Source organism: Chanodichthys erythropterus, chromosome 7, assembly GCF_024489055.1.
Source record: "Chanodichthys erythropterus isolate Z2021 chromosome 7, ASM2448905v1, whole genome shotgun sequence".
NCBI classification, from domain to species: Eukaryota; Metazoa; Chordata; class Actinopteri; order Cypriniformes; family Xenocyprididae; genus Chanodichthys; species Chanodichthys erythropterus.
The window spans coordinates 19,144,763-19,161,588 of NC_090227.1; the positions used below are offsets into that span (position 1 = coordinate 19,144,763).

The 16,826-nt window shown below is 46.9% G+C and overlaps 1 protein-coding gene across 1 annotated transcript in view; it reads left to right on the forward strand.

Annotated features, from left to right (window-relative positions):
• The window catches only part of LOC137023152 (rho guanine nucleotide exchange factor 26-like), an 81,654-nt gene that overhangs the window by 26,213 nt on the left and 38,615 nt on the right, over window positions 1-16,826 (forward strand). The window contains exon 6 of the mRNA XM_067389856.1: window positions 2,156-2,316. Coding sequence (XP_067245957.1) covers window positions 2,156-2,316 — 161 coding nt within the window. The remainder of the gene's footprint in view (window positions 1-2,155; window positions 2,317-16,826) is intronic.

The window sequence follows — 16,826 nt, forward strand, 5'->3', positions numbered from 1 at the left end:
CTCGTGGACGGCCGAGGCTGCTCCCGCTCAGCAGCCTCGGGGGGAATAGAGCGGCGGGGGATGAACCTCTGGAACGCCGCTGATTGTTTTTTTGCCTCCTGGAACCTCTCGACGACTGTATTTACAGCGTCGCCGAAGAGGCCCGCAGGGGACAGCGGCGCGTCCATAAGGGCAGCTTTGTCTCGCTCCCTTATGTCCGAGAGGTTCAGCCACAAATGTCTCTCCGTAGCCACCAAGGCTGCCACAGACCGGCCGATTTCTTTGGCCGTCTCTTTGGTGGCACGGAGAGCGAGATCAGTTGCCATCCTGATCTCTTGAATACAATCATAAGTGGCCTCCCCGCTCTCATCAATCTCCCCCAGCAGGTCTGCTTGATATGCTTGAAGCAGCGACATGGTGTGTAGACATGCCGCCGCCTGACCTGCTGCCGTGTATGCTTTGCCCACCAAGCTTGATGTTGTTCTTAAGGGCTTGGTGGGCAACGTCGGGGCTTTTAGTGACGATGCCGACTCGGGCGAGAGATAGCCCGCAAGCGTCTCTTCAACCCGGGGCATCGCCGCATAACCGTGCCGTTTCAACCCCACTATATTACTATATACAGACGTTTGGGGGCTGAATACGCGGTGCTGCACGGGCCTTTTCCACGACCTCGACACCTCGGTGTGGAGGTCCGTGAAAAACGGCAAACCCCGACGCTGGGGTAGCGACCGAGCGGGCAGAAAGCGCTCATCTAGCTTACTTTTTGGTTTCGGTTCTGCCCGCTCTGCTGGCCAATCAATCTTTAACTTGGCCACAGCCCTGGTCACTACCTCCAGGAGCTCCTCATATGCTGGGGAAGAGGATGGCGGGTCCTCTTCCCCAGTCTCGACGCTCACCACATCAACCTCCTCGGAGGAAGAGAGGTGAAGCGCCGGTGTCTCTCTCCGGGGGGAAGAAACCGCAACGCGTGCTTCCGCCGCCTGAGAAGAGACACTGGGGCTGGCGGGTAAAGGGTGAGATAAGGCTGGGCCCGTCTCAACCCCCTCCGCCAGCTCCATCTGCGAACCCCACGACAGTAGCCGGCGCTGCGCCTCAGCAGCAGCAGGACCCGACCCGCGGGGAACGCTCGCCGAGGCACCCTCCTCGAAGAGTGCTCGGCGAGATCTCAACACTCTGAGGGTTAGTCTCTCGCAATGCACACAGACAGCTCCCTCGAGAGCTGCCTGGGCATGCTCAAGCCCCAGACAAAAAACGCACATATCATGTGTGTCCCCGTCAGGAATGTATCTGGGGCAGGGATGCACACACTTCCTGAAACGTTTTTCCTCCGCCATTACAATTGTCTTATTTATATATATATATATATATATATATATATATATATATATATATATATATATATATATATAGATATATATATATATGTATATATATATATATGTGTGTTTGTGCAACTCTTGTCCTCAGACGAAGAGATATTGTAGTGATACGGGACAAACAACACCAAATAAGACAGACAAGATAACATAGAGCGCTTTGTTGAAGACACAGAAGCTAGCGTGCTCTGCATCCGGGTATGCTTTATAGTTTCCTGGACCGTGACGTCACCCGTCTCTGACGTCTCGCTACGCGATTGGTTAGATACATGAGTGCTTCAGTGACGACATCACGCAGAAGGTTCCCAATGCGTTACCACGCAGCGTCGACAGTTCCCACGAAAGGGAACTTTTATTCAGCATGGCTGCAATAATTTGATCAAACGGCACATTAAAGGCTTTTTCACTGTTTCAGTTTATCTCCGGGATAAATTACATTTAAAATATATTAAATTAGAAAATTTTAAATTGTAGTAATATTTTACAATATTACTGTTTTTAATGTATTTTTTTTTTTTATTAAATGATTGTTTTAAGGAATGTTCACTGAGCATTTCAGCAGAGGAGCTTAAGGCAAGTACACTGCAAGAGATAATTGCTCAAATTCTCATTGCCTTTTAGATAAGTAAGATATGTTTGGTATTTTAATCAGTTCCTTTCAGCTCCGGGTCAACTGTCACCTGTTATTATCCTACTTTTTGTCAGTTAGGAGAGATCGCCAGAGATATGAGCATGGTATCTGTTGTAATTCAAACTAGACAGGTGAAATGCAAAGTCTAAAAAAGGTTTCTCTCCCTCAGGCCATATTTGAGGTCATCTCATCAGAGCACAGTTACCTACACAGTCTGGAAATCCTCGTTCGCCTCTTCAAGAACTCAAATGAGCTCAGCGAGACCATTAACAAAACAGATCATCACCATCTCTTCTCCAACATCGTTGATGTCTGTGAGGCCAGCAAAAAGTAAGAGCTGTCTCTTATATAAATTTGTGATGTTTGCTGATAGACATCTCTGCTTGCTCTGACAGTTTGTTCATATGATGCTGATATATAGGAGGGGACCTCACCTTGGAGAAGTATATTGGAGAGTAAATTTGGGTAAAAATGTGACAAATCTTTTTTCAATATAGATATTTTTGTTATTTTAATTTTTTCTTTGATATTAAATATAAGAACCAAGATGCAAGATGAAAGAATGGAGAAAAAAACCTTGGGAGAAACCTGGCTCAAACGGGGGGCCAGTTCTCCTCTGGCCAACGAACGAATATGGTGTGATTATGATTCAGGCTACATTTATCACAAGTCAAAAATCAGATTGTGGATAGGTAGCATTCAAATATTTCATCCAGTTCCAGTGCTCTTTTTGTTCTCTGTGTTCTAAGTTTCACATTTACGAGTGTGAAACCGCTTCAGATGATTCAGTGCGGGCAGTGAAGTTAACAGGTCACTCAAACTGATTCGCAAACCAGTTGAGACCGTTTTGACAATTGTTTAATCAACACTTTGAAAAGAATCAACTCAAAAGAGCGATTCATTCACGAATGGGGCATCGCTCATGCCCCAGTTAAAAGAGACAATGTGCTTGGTATAGACTACATGTTTCTTAACATTTGCATTACAAATAAAGTAACGCCAGGAACGTCACCCAGTGTAACTAAGTAAAAGTACATTTTTGTCATTAAATGTACTCAAGTATAAGTCAAAGTGCAGTTTTATTTTTTACATAATAATGATATAAAATGAAAGAAAATAAAGTGAAACAAGATTTTGGTCATATAACTTTTTTTTAAATATTTTTTTCACCTTTTAGGTTTTTATTTTTAAATTGTGAAATTAGTTTGGCCATACTGCTAAATAACTTGCAAAAAGGTCTTAAAAACCAACATGATATGATATTTTTGGCATATCGCCCACAAGTCATGGAATTTTAAAATAGTAATTTCCAGAAAGTTTTGGGAAAATAAAAAAAATAACTAAAAAATAAATAAACCCAGAAAGTTCTGGAAAAGTCATGGAAGTTAAACAAGCTACAATACCTAACGATCCATCCGACTGCGGCATTCCATCCGATTTTGTTTTGCAGCATTGAGCATTATAACCAATTACACACATTTCTGTCGAGCTTATGAATGTAAAGGCCAATCAGAGGCATTCCCAGGGTTAGTTCACCCAAAAATAAAAAAAAATGTCATTTATTATTTACCCTCATGTTGTTCTACACCCATAAAATCTTTGTTAATCTTCAGAACACAAATTAAGATATTTTTGATAAATTCCGATGGCTCAGTGAGGCCTTTATTGCCAGCAAGATAATTAACACTTTCAGATGGCCAGAAAGGTACTAAAAACATATTTAAAACAGTTCATGTGAGTACAGTGGTTCAACCTTAATATTATAAAGTGACAAGAATACTTTTTATGCACCAAAAAAAAAAAAAAAAAAAAAAAACTTTTCAACAATATCTAGTGATGGCTGATGTAACAAGTACATCTGGTGTTATAGAAAGTCTTCATGTTTCCGGCTGGCGTAATTTATGCAGCCTAACAATCCTTTAATGATTTTGATAACATAAATAATGTTTTAATGTTTATTTTATATGAAACCACATAGCTTGTTATTAATTAGTTAAGATATGTTGTGATTATTCTTATTTAAAATGTATAATAGACGTTTCATGGAAAGTTAGGTCATGAATAATTGCCTCAAAATTCATAGAAAAGAAGTCATGGAAATGTATTGGTAGAAATGTGTATGAACCCTGCTGATCCCTTGCTGGCCACGCTCATGTACAAATGTTCTGTTCTGTTAATGCCCTGCGGACAGGATTTACCCCCGCTGATCTCTGGTGAGAAACACTGTGCTGTACTTTCAGAATACAAGAAATGGTTTCACTTTTTGTTCTCCATCTGTGAGGAACAGTCTAGCTGGTTAGCCTCATTTATGAAAACACATGCTCATTCCACAGTTATAGAGTGCTGCAAGTGGTGACATCAAAACCCAGAAGACTAAATCGCCACTGCTTTTCTCAAGATTTTCCTATGGGTTTTTATAAAAGGGGTTTTCAATATACAGTATGAGTGAAATAAGGTCTGTGGTAAACATAACTTGATACTTGAACGTTGTACAACATAAACTTCACACACTCACCCCCCAAACGTTATCTGGTTACTTATAAGAAACATACTTTTTATTAACATAACAGCTTCAAAATTCACGTTTTCAATATGGGCGTGTGTAATTTATGACTTGAGAAATAATGTCTTATCTGAAAATACCTATACATGTCTTTAGAGGTAATACTAAATTAGGTGTCTTGTACTTCTTCACTGTACCAGCTGTATCCAATAAATTCAAAGAGCTTGAATATTGCTGAAGTTTACTTGTCTTCACAAATATCCCTCAGAGCTGTTCACAGCAGGGCCATTGCACGCTCAAACCTGTGATCAAAGTCCAACAGGCTATAATGACTGAAAAAGCGCTCAGTGTTCACACAGATGGATTAAATATTTACTAAATTCTTAGACATTTACAGACATCTGGAAGTGAGCACTGCTCCAGTAACATAATGAACTTGTGGGATAATTGCATTTAAAGGTCCTGTTCTTCATGATCCCACGTTTCAAACTTTAGTTAGTGTGTAATGTTGTTGTTAGAGTATAAATAAAATCTGTAAAATTTTAAAGCTCAAAGTTCAATGCCAAGTGAGATATTTTATTTAACAGAAGTCGCCTACATCGAACGGCCAGTTTGGACTACATCCCTCTACTTCCTTCCTTAATGACGTCACTAAAACAGTTTTTTGACTAACCTCCGCCCACGGGAATACACAAAAAAGGCGTGGTCTTGTTGCGCTCCCACGGAGAAGAGCAAGATTTGTGTTTGTAGAGTGTGTTTGTCACCATGTCGTCGAAACGCTGTTATTTTCATCCTACAGTCCAGTCACCTTTGTTTGGCCTTCCCAGGGACGCTGTACTTCGAGATCAATGGTTACAATTTATGTTTAACTCGGTTCCCGAAAATTATAATTGTGGTATCCTTACTGCAATAGTTAATGTTGGACTGCAGTGCACATAATGGCCACAAGAGGGACTATGTTTATGTATATGGCTGTTTTCCGTATGAGGTACTCTTCTGAGTGAGTGCTAACGTTGTACATTTTCTGTCGCTGCTTGTGGAGATTAAAGAGTTCAGTCTATCGGGAATTATTGTCTTTTGTGTTCATTCGGCACAACACCACAATAATCCACATGTAAAACTATGTGCAGCACACGTTATGGTAAGAGGCGTGACCTTTCCGGGCAAGGAGCACTAAGCTGCTGTCGAATCACAACACAGGAACCGCTGGCACAATCAGAACTCGTTATGTATTTCTGAAGGAGGGACTTCATAGAACAAGGAAGTCATCAGCCCGTTTTTATGACAGTGGAAACAGCGGTATACAGATGAGTAAATTATGTGAAAAAATACTGTGTTTTTTTACACGCGAAACATGAACACATGTTATATTGCACACTATAAACACAATCAAAGCTTCAAAAAACCACGAAAAACTGGACCTTTAATGCATACTGTCTGAGGTTATCAAATCTGTGTTATGTCTAAGGGTGTATTCACATAAAAGAAAAAGAAAATGATACATTAGTCCTGGTTTGCTTAGCGTTCACACTAATTTTTCTAGACCGTACCTAATGATACAGGAAAAAATGCCTTTTATGTTGTATATTTTGCAGCAGAACTTACCAAACATCCAAAACAATGCTGTGTGCTAGGCTAAATGCGCTCGTTCTATGTGTGTACATATGATGGCATTTCTACCAGCTGACAATTCCTGAAGACTTATAAAAGGAGTCACAAAAGCTCCAGGAATTCCAAGGAGACAGCATTTCCAACACCTGTACTACAGTTGTGGCCAGAATTATTAGACCCCTTCATAAATATGATCAAAGATGACTCTAAAAATAAATCTGCATTGTTTATCCTTTTGATCTTTAATTCATAAAATTAGCAAAAATCTAACCTTTCATTGAAGGAAAATAATTGAAAGTGGGGGGGAAATAACATTAAGAAATAAATGTTTTTCTCCAAAACACATTGCCCACAATTATTAACACCCCTAGAATTTTTTATGAGTAAAATATCTCTGAAGTATATTCCCATTCATATTTAAATTTTTTTAGCTCACCGGGGTGATCATGAACATGAAATTGGCCAGCCATGACTTCCTGTTCCACAGGAGTATAAACATGAGGAAACACAAAGGCCAAATTCCCTTAATCATTCATTACAATGAGAAAAAACAAAGAATATAGTTCTGATGTGTAGCAAATGATTGTCGAGCTTCACAAAATAGAAAGTGGCTGTAAGAAAATAGCTGAAGCATTGAAAATCCCCATTTCCACTATCAGGGCAATAATTGAGAAGTTCCAATCAACTAAAGATGTCTAAATCTGACTGAAAGAGGACATGTGTCTAAATCGTCCTAATGTGTGCTGAGGAGGAAAGTTTGAATGGCCAAAGACTCTCCAAGGATCACAGCTGGAGAATTGCAGAGATTAGTTGAGTCTTGAATCTCAGAAAGCCTAAAAAAAAAAAATATCAAAAGCACCTACATCCCCACAAGTTGTTCGGGAGGGTTTCAAGAAAAATCCTCTGCTCTCATCCAGAAACAATCTCCAGCATATTCAGTTGTCAGACAAGACTGGAACTTCAAACGGGACAAGCTTCTATGGTCAGATGAAACTAAAACAAGAGCTTCTTGGCAGCAAACCCACCAGATGGTTTTGGTGCACACATGGATAAAAAGTGCCCCATGCCCACGGTCAAATATACTGCTGGATCTTTAATGTTGTGGGCCTATTTTTGTGCTGGAGGTCCTGGACAACTTGTTCAGATATATCGTATCATGGATTCTATCAAATACCAACAGATAAAAAATCAAAACCTGACCACTTCTGCTAGAAATCGTATAATGGGCTTTGGTTGGATCATCCGTCAGGACAATGATCCAAAACAAACATGAAAACCAGCACAAAAATGGGTCACTGAGCACATAATGAAGCTTCTGCCATGGTCTTCCCAGTTCCCTGACCTGAACCCTAAAGAAATGAGTGGAGTGAACTGAAGAGAAGAAGCACCAACATGGAGCTGGGAATCTGAAGGATCTGGAGAGATTCTGTATGGAGGAATAGTCTCTTATCTCTTCTCAGGTGTTCTCCAAACTCATCAGGCATTATAGAAGAAGACTCAGAGCTGTTATCTTGGCAAAAGGAGATTGCAAAAAGAATAAAGGGTGCTAATAATTGTGGGCAACGTGTTTTGGAGAAAAACATTTATTTCATAATGTTATTTCCCCCCCACTTTCAATTCTTTTCCTTCAATGAAAGGTTAGATTTTTGCTAATTTTATAAATTAAAGATCAAAAGGATAAACAATGCAGATTTATTTTTAGAGTTATCTTTGATCATATTTATGAAGGGGTCTAATAATTCTGGCTACAACTGTAAATTGTAATGGGCAACATTGCTCCTATGATGAGAAAAAACGTCTCGGTTACGTATGTAACCCTCGTTCCCTGAAGGAGGGAACGGAGACGTACGTCAGTAGTGACCGACGAATTGGGATATCGCTTAGAGAGCCCTATCATCTTCGTGTAAACTAAAACAAGCCAATGGAATTGGCGTGCGATATTTGCATAATGCGCACCGCCCCCGACAGGTGTATATAAATAGGAAGCAGATGCAATCGCACTCTGTTTTTCGCTGAGGAGACAACTGGTGTCCGCACTACAGCGAGGGTACAGAAACTGTGGCGACGGGACGTACGTCTCCGTTCCCTACATCAGGGAAACAGGGTTACAAACGTAAACGAGACGTTCCCCTTTCAGTCGGTCACGTTCGACGTACGTCAGTAGGGACCGACGAATTGGGATCCCAACTAAAGCGCCACAGTTACGAAACCCCTTCCAGTGCCCAGCACAAGCTCAGCCGCCCATAGCACCGGCTGGCGGTGAAGGGGCGAGCTTACACCGAGAGAGTCTACTGCTGTCTAACCACTACCCACTAAGTAAACTAGACACACTGGGGAAGCGAACCCGTAAGGGACGCTGCGGAAACCACTACCTACCCAATGGGGGAGGAGTTTACGTGGGAATGCACATATGGACTGGCCCGGAGGGGCAGTACGCATATGGAGTCCCTGGGATGGCTCCACCTGGTTAGGGGGAGACTCATCTGACAGGTGACAGCAGAGCTGGCTCTGCTAAGGGAAAGACACGGACTCGGCCCGTAGGGAGTTTTAAACCGTGGAAAATACACATATGGGACCGCTCACGTAGAGGGGTCACGACATATGGGCCCCAGCCAACAGACAGCGTCAGTGACGGATGTAGGCCTGGCATCAGACACTCCGCAATGTCCGAGCCGAAGGGGGAGGCGGAGGAACTCGACAGGGTTCACCAAGCGGGGAACACGACTGGAGTGAAAGTATGCACGTATCCGGCCAGTGGCGGGAATGGCATTGCAAGCCGACACTTAGAGTGGGTACAACACGTCTACCGACTAGTGGATGCGAGTACACGCGAGGATACCGGCTCTACACGTAGGCTATAAAACCTAGCGAACGTGTTAGGTGTCGCCCAGCCCGCAGCTCTACAGATATCTGTCAGCGAGGCGCCATGAGCCAGCGCCCAGGAAGAGGCCACCCCTCTGGTGGAGTGGGCTCTCAACCCGAGCGGGCAAGGCACGCCCTGGGATTCGTACGCCAAGGCGATGGCATCCACTATCCAGTGGGCCATCCTCTGCTTGGAGACAGCCTTTCCCTTCTGCTGGCCTCCGTAACAGATGAAGAGCTGATCTGAGGTCCTGAAGCTTCGCGTTCTGTCCACGTAAACGCGCAGAGCGCGGACGGGACAGAGCAAAGCTAGGGCTGGGTCTGCCTCCTCCGAGGGCAGCGCTTGCAGGTTCACTACCTGATCTCTGAAGGGAGTGGTAGGAACCTTGGGCACGTATCCAGGCCGGGGTCTCAGGATGACGTGAGAAGCACCGGGCCCGAATTCTAGGCACGTTTCGTCGACCGAAAATGCATGCAGATCCCCTACCCTCTTCAGGGAAGCCAATGCAACCAGAAGAACCGTCTTAAGAGACATTAGTTTCAGGTCGACTGATTGCAAAGGTTCGAAGGGATGACCCCGGAGAGCTGTGAGAACCAGGGTCAAATCCCAAGAGGGTACGGAGGAAGGGCGAGGAGGATTCAGTCTCCTGGCCCCCCTCAGGAATCTGACGATCAGATCGTGTTTCCCCAGGGACTTACCCTCAACTGCATGGTGATGTGCGGCAATGGCGGCAACATACACCTTGAGGGTGGAGGGAGACAGCCTTCGCTCCAACCCATCTTGCAGAAAGGAAAGCACGGATCCGACCGAACATGATCGGGGGTCCTCTCGGCGAGAGGCGCACCATTCGACGAACAGGTTCCACTTCAGCGCGTAGAGATTCCTAGTGGAAGGAGCTCTAGCGGAAGTGATGGTGTCTACGACCGCTTGCGGGAGATCACTCAGAACCTCCGCATCCCGTCCAGGGACCACACGTGGAGGTTCCACAGATCGGGAGGCGGGTGCCACAGGGTGCCCCGTCTCTGAGTCAGGGTGTCCTTCCTCAGAGGAATCGGCCAGGGAGGTGCTGTCACGAGGAGAATGAGGTCTGAGAATCAGGTCCGAGTGGGCCAGTACGGAGCCACTAACAGAACCTGCTCCCCGTCCTCCCTGACCTTGCACATGAATAGTGCGAGAAGGCTCACTGGGGGAAGCGCATGTTTGCGCAGACCCGGGGGCCAGCTGTGTGCCAGGGCATCCGTGCCGAGCGTGCCGCCGGTCAGGGAATAAAACCACTGGCGGAGGGCAGTTTCCGGGGAGGCAAACAGGACTACCTGGGCCTCGCCGAACCGCTGCCAAATCAGCTGGACCGCCTGGGGGTGGAGCCGCCACTCGCCCGCAAGTAGATGCTGCCGTGACAGCTCGTCGGCTGCACGGTTGAGCACACCTGAGACACGAGTGGCCCGAAGGGACCTCAGATCCTTCTGACTCCACAACAAGAGATGGCGGGCGAGTTGCAACATGCGACGGAAGCGTAGACCACCTTGACGGTAGGTGTACGCAACGGCCGCAATGCTTAGTGAGCGGACTAGAACGTGCTTGCCTGACAACAGCTCCTTGAAGCGGGCCAGCGCAAGACGAACCGCTAGCAACTCGAGGCAATTGGTATGCCAATGCAGCTGAGGCCCCGTCCAAAGACCTGTCACTGCATGCCCGTTGTACGTGGCCCCCCATCCCGTGGCAGAGACATCTGTGGAGACCACAGCGTGCCTGGACACTCGTTCGAGGGGTACTCCGGCCCACAGGAACGAAGGGTCCAACCACCGGATAAGGGTGCGACGGCAGCTCGGTGTCACGGGGACACGGAGCGTGCCGCACTGCCACGCCCATCTCGGGACCCAGCCGCGGAGCCAGTGTTGAAGCGGTCTCATATGAAGCAATCCGAGCGGCGTTACCGCGGCTGCAGATGCCATATGCCCCAGGAGCCTCTGAAAATCTTTCAGTGGAGCCGCTGTCCTGCACTTGAGCGAGCTCAGGCAGTTCAACACCGACTGGACGCGCACCTCGGTGAGACGCGCAGTCCGTGCGACCGAGTCTAGCTCGAGACCGAAACAAGAGATCCTCTACCCGGGGGCGAGTTTGCTCTTGTCCCAGTTGACCTGAAGACCCAACCGGTTGGGAGCTACAACCATGTCGGGTAGGACTTTGTACTGACATGCCCGACCCTCGAACGCAGACCGACCTAGGAAGGGTCTGTGTCGAGGCAGAATCGAGACATGAAAGTATGCGTCCTTCAGGTCTTTTGCTGCAAACCAATCCTGGGGACGGTCCAGGATTGGCCGTAGCCCACCGCCCTCTTACGGTACAATGAAGTAGGGGCTGTAAAACCCCGACTTCATATCGGCTGGAGGGACCGGCTTGATTGTGCCCTTCGCCAGGAGGACAGCAATCTCCACCCGGAGAACAGGAGCACTGTCCAACGACACCGGAGTGAAGTGGACAGCCCTGAAGACCGGGGGACGCCGGGCGAACTGAATCGCATAGCCGAGTCTGATAGTACGAATGAGCCAACTGGACAGGCTGGGGAGCGTGCTCCATGCTTCCAGACACTGAGCCAGCAGGACCAAAGGCACCACAGACGCACCGGGGGTGGGGCAGCAAGGCAGAGAGGGACCCGACCCGGACAGCTTGGGGGCGGCCCGGAGTGGGGTCAGACTCTGCGAGGCAGCAGTGTGCATGGGAGACGGCGCACGGGACGCGGTCTGCACCATCACACTGCCACCTGCTGGCGAATGGGGAGGGAGCTGACAGCAGCGAGGCGGAGCCTGGCACACTGGCAGACACCCCCTGTTGTGACCTGGAGTTTGAGGAAACTGCTCTTTTTGTGGCAAAGTGGGTACCGCTGGACTCCGGAGAGCCAGCGGCGGTAGATGGACAGCCGCCACAAAATCCCCCCCGGCCCTCCTCCGGGGGTGGGAGAGCAGATGGAATACTCTCCCAAAGGGCAGGAACCTTCCGCTCCAGGTCGCCCGTCTCAGGGCCGAGTTTTCCCCGACCGCTTGCCACCTGGCTGGCAGAGACGGGCTGGGCACCACGTCCGCGCCCGGCACCCTGCTGTTTGGCTGGTGTAGGCTGCTGCTTTGCCAACTTAGCAGGGGCGGAGGAAGACGCAGGCGGGCGCCCTCGGCGACGAGCGGGCTGAGGCTGAGCCACGGGCGGCTGGGTGGAGGCAGCAGCGGACCGCCGTGGCATGACATGTCTGATAGCCTGAGCCTGCTTCTGTGCAGCGGAGGACTGTTGGGCACAGCTCTCCACCGCGTCGCCGAAAAGGCCGACCGGAGACACGGGGGAATCCAGGAACCGATGTTTGTCGGTCTCCCTCATGTCTGCCAAGGTCAGCCAGAGGTGGCGTTGCTGGGCTACTAGAGTAGACATCGCCTGGCCAACAGAACGCGCTGTCACTTTCGTTGCCCGGAGGGCAAGGTCAGTGGCAGCGCGCAGCTCCCCAAGCAGCTGTTGGTCAGGACCTTCCTGGGGCATCTGCGACAGCGCTTTTGCCTGATAGACCTGCAAAAGGGCCACCGCGTGCAGGGCAGAGGCAGCCTGCCCACAGGCACTGTAAGCTTTCTCAGTCAGACCGGCTGAGAATTCACAGGCCTGGGACGGGAGACGCGGCTCACCGCGCCAGCCAGCGGCCGTTGGACACAACTGCGTCGCAACAGACCACTCGACTGGCGGGATCTTCGCGTACCCCCTGGCTAGCCCGCCGTCCAGGGAGGTGAAGGCGGACGAGGGACCAGGCCCCGTACGAGCCCCAAGCGGAGCTTGCCAAGACCTGGTCACCTCATCGTGTACTTCCGGGAAGAAAGGCATTGGGGGGGGGACGCTGGATTTGACCAGCGTGACCCCCCGCCAAGTACCAATCATCCAACCGAGATGGGCCGGGACAGGGTGGAGGGGTTTTTTTCCACTCAAGCCCGACGCACAAGGCGGCCCGGGAGAGCACAGCCGTAAGCTCGGGATCCGACTCGGGCAACGCTACCGTCCCGGGCGGCAGCGCGTCCGAATCCTCCCCCGAGGACTCAGGCTCACCTTCCGATGCAGCGATCGACATCTGATCCGCCGCCGGCACACCAAAGGTAACGGCTGGACAGTCCGTAGAGGGCCCAGCGGAAACCAACGGTGGCACGATGGGTTGCGGTGCTGATGAGGCGGCAGGGGCCCGAGGAGCGTTTCCGCTCGGCGGGGAAGCCCTGACCGTAATCCTCCGGTCACCCTTCCTATACAGCGCCGTACCGTCATTCCGGTTCCCGGGGCCGGAAAAAACGGTCGTACGCGGCATAGGAGAGGGGACCCCCGCTTCCTGAGACTTCAGGAAGGAGAGTCTCGACCTCAGCATCGCGATAGTCATGTTCCCGCAATGGGAACATGAACCATCCACAAAAGCTGCTTCAGCGTGCAGAATGCCCAAACACGAGATGCAACGATTGTGCCCATCAGCAGGGACCAGGGAACGACCGCACCCATTAACGCACAGACGAAATGACATACTGTCAGGGTTCGTCTGTAAAGCTCTTTTAGAAGGGGAAGTCAACTCACTCGTGCTGAAGCACCCAGGGAGCGACGCGATGTGTCAGGTACACCACTCCCTGACACACCGAGGAACCGGCCCAAATCGCTACACACGCACACGCTCTTTGTGTTGCTGTGAAAACAGCAGTTTTCGAGCTTATAGCTCAGCTCCTCGGAGACTCGCGACCTCGCTGAACGTGCCCTTTCACCAGCACTGAAAGCTCGCTGTAAATCCTCTTCTGAGGCAATGTTTTAGAATAAAACAAACGAAGAAAGGAGTCTTCTAAAACAGGACACCAGTGAATGGCTCCGAAGCGAAAGACAGAGTGCGATTGCATCTGCTTCCTATTTATATACACCTGTCGGGGGCGGTGCGCATTATGCAAATATCGCACGCCAATTCCATTGGCTTGTTTTAGTTTACACGAAGATGATAGGGCTCTCTAAGCGATATCCCAATTCGTCGGTCACTACTGACGTACGTCGAACGTGACCGACTGAAAGGGAACCGGTATGCTTGAGCATTCTGCCCTTTTTAGGGTTGAATCTTGTGACATTACATCCTGTTTTGGTGTGTTTAGATGTCTTTGGTCCTTGTTATGTTCATATTTCAGTTGAACTGCACGAGAGTTTGTTTGGAAGTGGATCGATTTGAGACCCACCTCTTCAGGGGCCTCGGCACGCTTGTTTGGTGCGCACCAAAGTTGGATGGCATTTCAGACTTATTCAAATGAACCGCTCTAACAGAGCAAACACACCAGAGTTTTAATCAAACCAAATGTGTGAACATACCATGAGAGAGGGGTTGTGGGATTCTAAGGGTGCTTTCACACCTGCCTCATTTAGTTCAGTTGAATCGTAACAGAGTTCGTTTGCCCCTTTGGTGCGGTTCGTTTGGGCAGGTGGGAAAGCAGCAATCGCACTCGGGTGCGCACCAAAAGCGGACCAAACAAGCGTACCGTGACCTGCTTGAAGAGGTGGTCTCGGTACGCTTTCAAACGAACTCTGGAGCGGTTCGCTTGAGATGTGAAAGCAATCGACCCAGTTAACGGACCAATGAACCAAATTATATCATTTTCATAATGGAAAATATGATATAAAAATCAGTAATGTCTGATTCTGTGAGTGAGCACATTATTTACATTATCTGAAAGCCAACGATCGCCTCTGGTGTGTAATTACACTTCTCCGTGCGAGAATACTGTCCCGACGAAGTCTCAATTCCCGCTCTGCTTTATTATAAAATTCAAATGGTCTCTCTCGACAGACACACGGACAACAGGTCGCCTACTAGACAGCGCTGGGAAATCCAGAGATGGAGAGAGAGAAAGAGCGCGGGTTTGAATTTGCCGCAGCAAATATGAATTAACTGCGGGAGAGAGCTACATTTATAAAGTGTTTGTGTGTGTCTCGACAGTTACAAATAAAGCCACAATAAACTCATGGAGCGAACTTGTCAATCATTATTTTGATGGATGACGCAGAGAAAATTCTGACCAATAAGAGGACAGTTTTACTCCCATGTGACTTACCTTAACGCATTTTGGTACGCTTTGAAATTTTGCCATGTGAAAGCGAACCGAACCAAGAAAAAAAAGCAACATTGTAACAAATTTAGTCCCTGTTTCGGAACAAAACAAGCGATCCATAGGTGTGAAAACACCCTTAGTCAAACTAAAATAAGTTTTGAGCTAAATGCCTTGGCAAAACAACAGCTTGTGTACATGCTCAGAGGTTTATTGTATGGCTAATTTCATTGTGCTTTCAGCTGTCAGTAAGAGTCTAGTACTCTCAGATCCAGTTAACATGTTTTCTTGTTGAAATGCATTCCGTAGATTGTAAGTACACTTGTAAGTATACTTCAGACATCCACATTTCGCCATGGTCTGTGTACTGCCCGTGTGACATAATTTTCATCATCAGGAGGGTTCACTTACATTCACGCACACCATCGATGTGCAGACCATTTTTTTGTGTCTGTGCAGATGGTATACGTGTATACGTAAGGTGAATGGTGAGAAAGAATAGTCCACTACGTGGCACAGGGTTCCTACACATTTTCCATTTCAAAATTCCATACTTTTCCATACTCAAATTTCCAGACCTCCTTCCAAACGATTTCTGCCATTGGTGAGCCTCGGTCTCCTTTCTATGTTTTTTGGCGCACCAAAAATATTCTCGCCGCTTTATAATATTAATATTGAACAACTGTACTCACATGAACTGATTAATGGATCTTGAGAGAGGAAATGTCACTGCTTCATGTTTGTAGTCCGGGTCCTACAGTCTTTTAGTGATTTTTAAATTAGTGTTTGATTGTTGAAATAAAGTTTTGTATTTAGTATTCATGTCCTAGGCCCTTCTCTTCTTAAAAACCACGTATCTGTGTAACTTTTGTTGGGGATAAAATCTACAAGTACTAATATATTCCGTTTAACAAGTTGTCATGACTTAGTTTGTTTCCCTTTCCGGCCATACCACTCGCTACATAGGCGTGAATATTTAATTTGTCTATTAATTCGATACATTTCCTTTATAGAGATCCTTCTGTGATTTATCCATCTGCTCTGTTCTCGACATTATATGTATCATATATTATATGTATCAAAGTATTTTTATAGAGTAGCCTACGAGTATGAGTAGCACAAGCAGTTTCCGTAATATTTTAGAAATTCGTAACTCTATAAGCATATTTGCAAAGTGAAGAGAGGTGAAAAAGGTGACATGTAGAAAGTAGATAGTTGTAGGGGGTCTGGGGGCATCCTCCCCCAGGAGAAGATTTTTGTGATTTTAACATGTAAAGGAAGCATTCTGGTGCACTCTGAAAAGAACATAAATGGAAAAAACATTTGCTTCAAGTAAAAAATAAAAAATAAAACATTTTGGCACCAGAGCTGAGCATTGACAAATTTCATAATTGAATGCGATTTTGATTCAGAAGCTTGCAATTTGATTTTGATTTGATTACCTTTGATTCAGTATTGATTAATTTGGGCCTATCAGGTACAGTACATGGCAAATTTCCTCAAAGAAAAAAATCTCTCAACTAATGCTGTAAACAATACAGGGAACCACAGCTGGTACGTCATTATAATATTAGGTTAAATTGATCGTAAGTTACTTACATATAGGCTAACTTACACATAAGGAAGTTTTTATAATAACGTTATAATAAAAGTGACAATTATTTTTCTACTCTTTATGTAGGCCTAAACATTTAAATGGTGACTGTCATAAAACAGATTTATGTATTCAATATAGAAGCACATGTTAAGTACAAATACAATGAATATGTAATAGCCTATAGAGCAT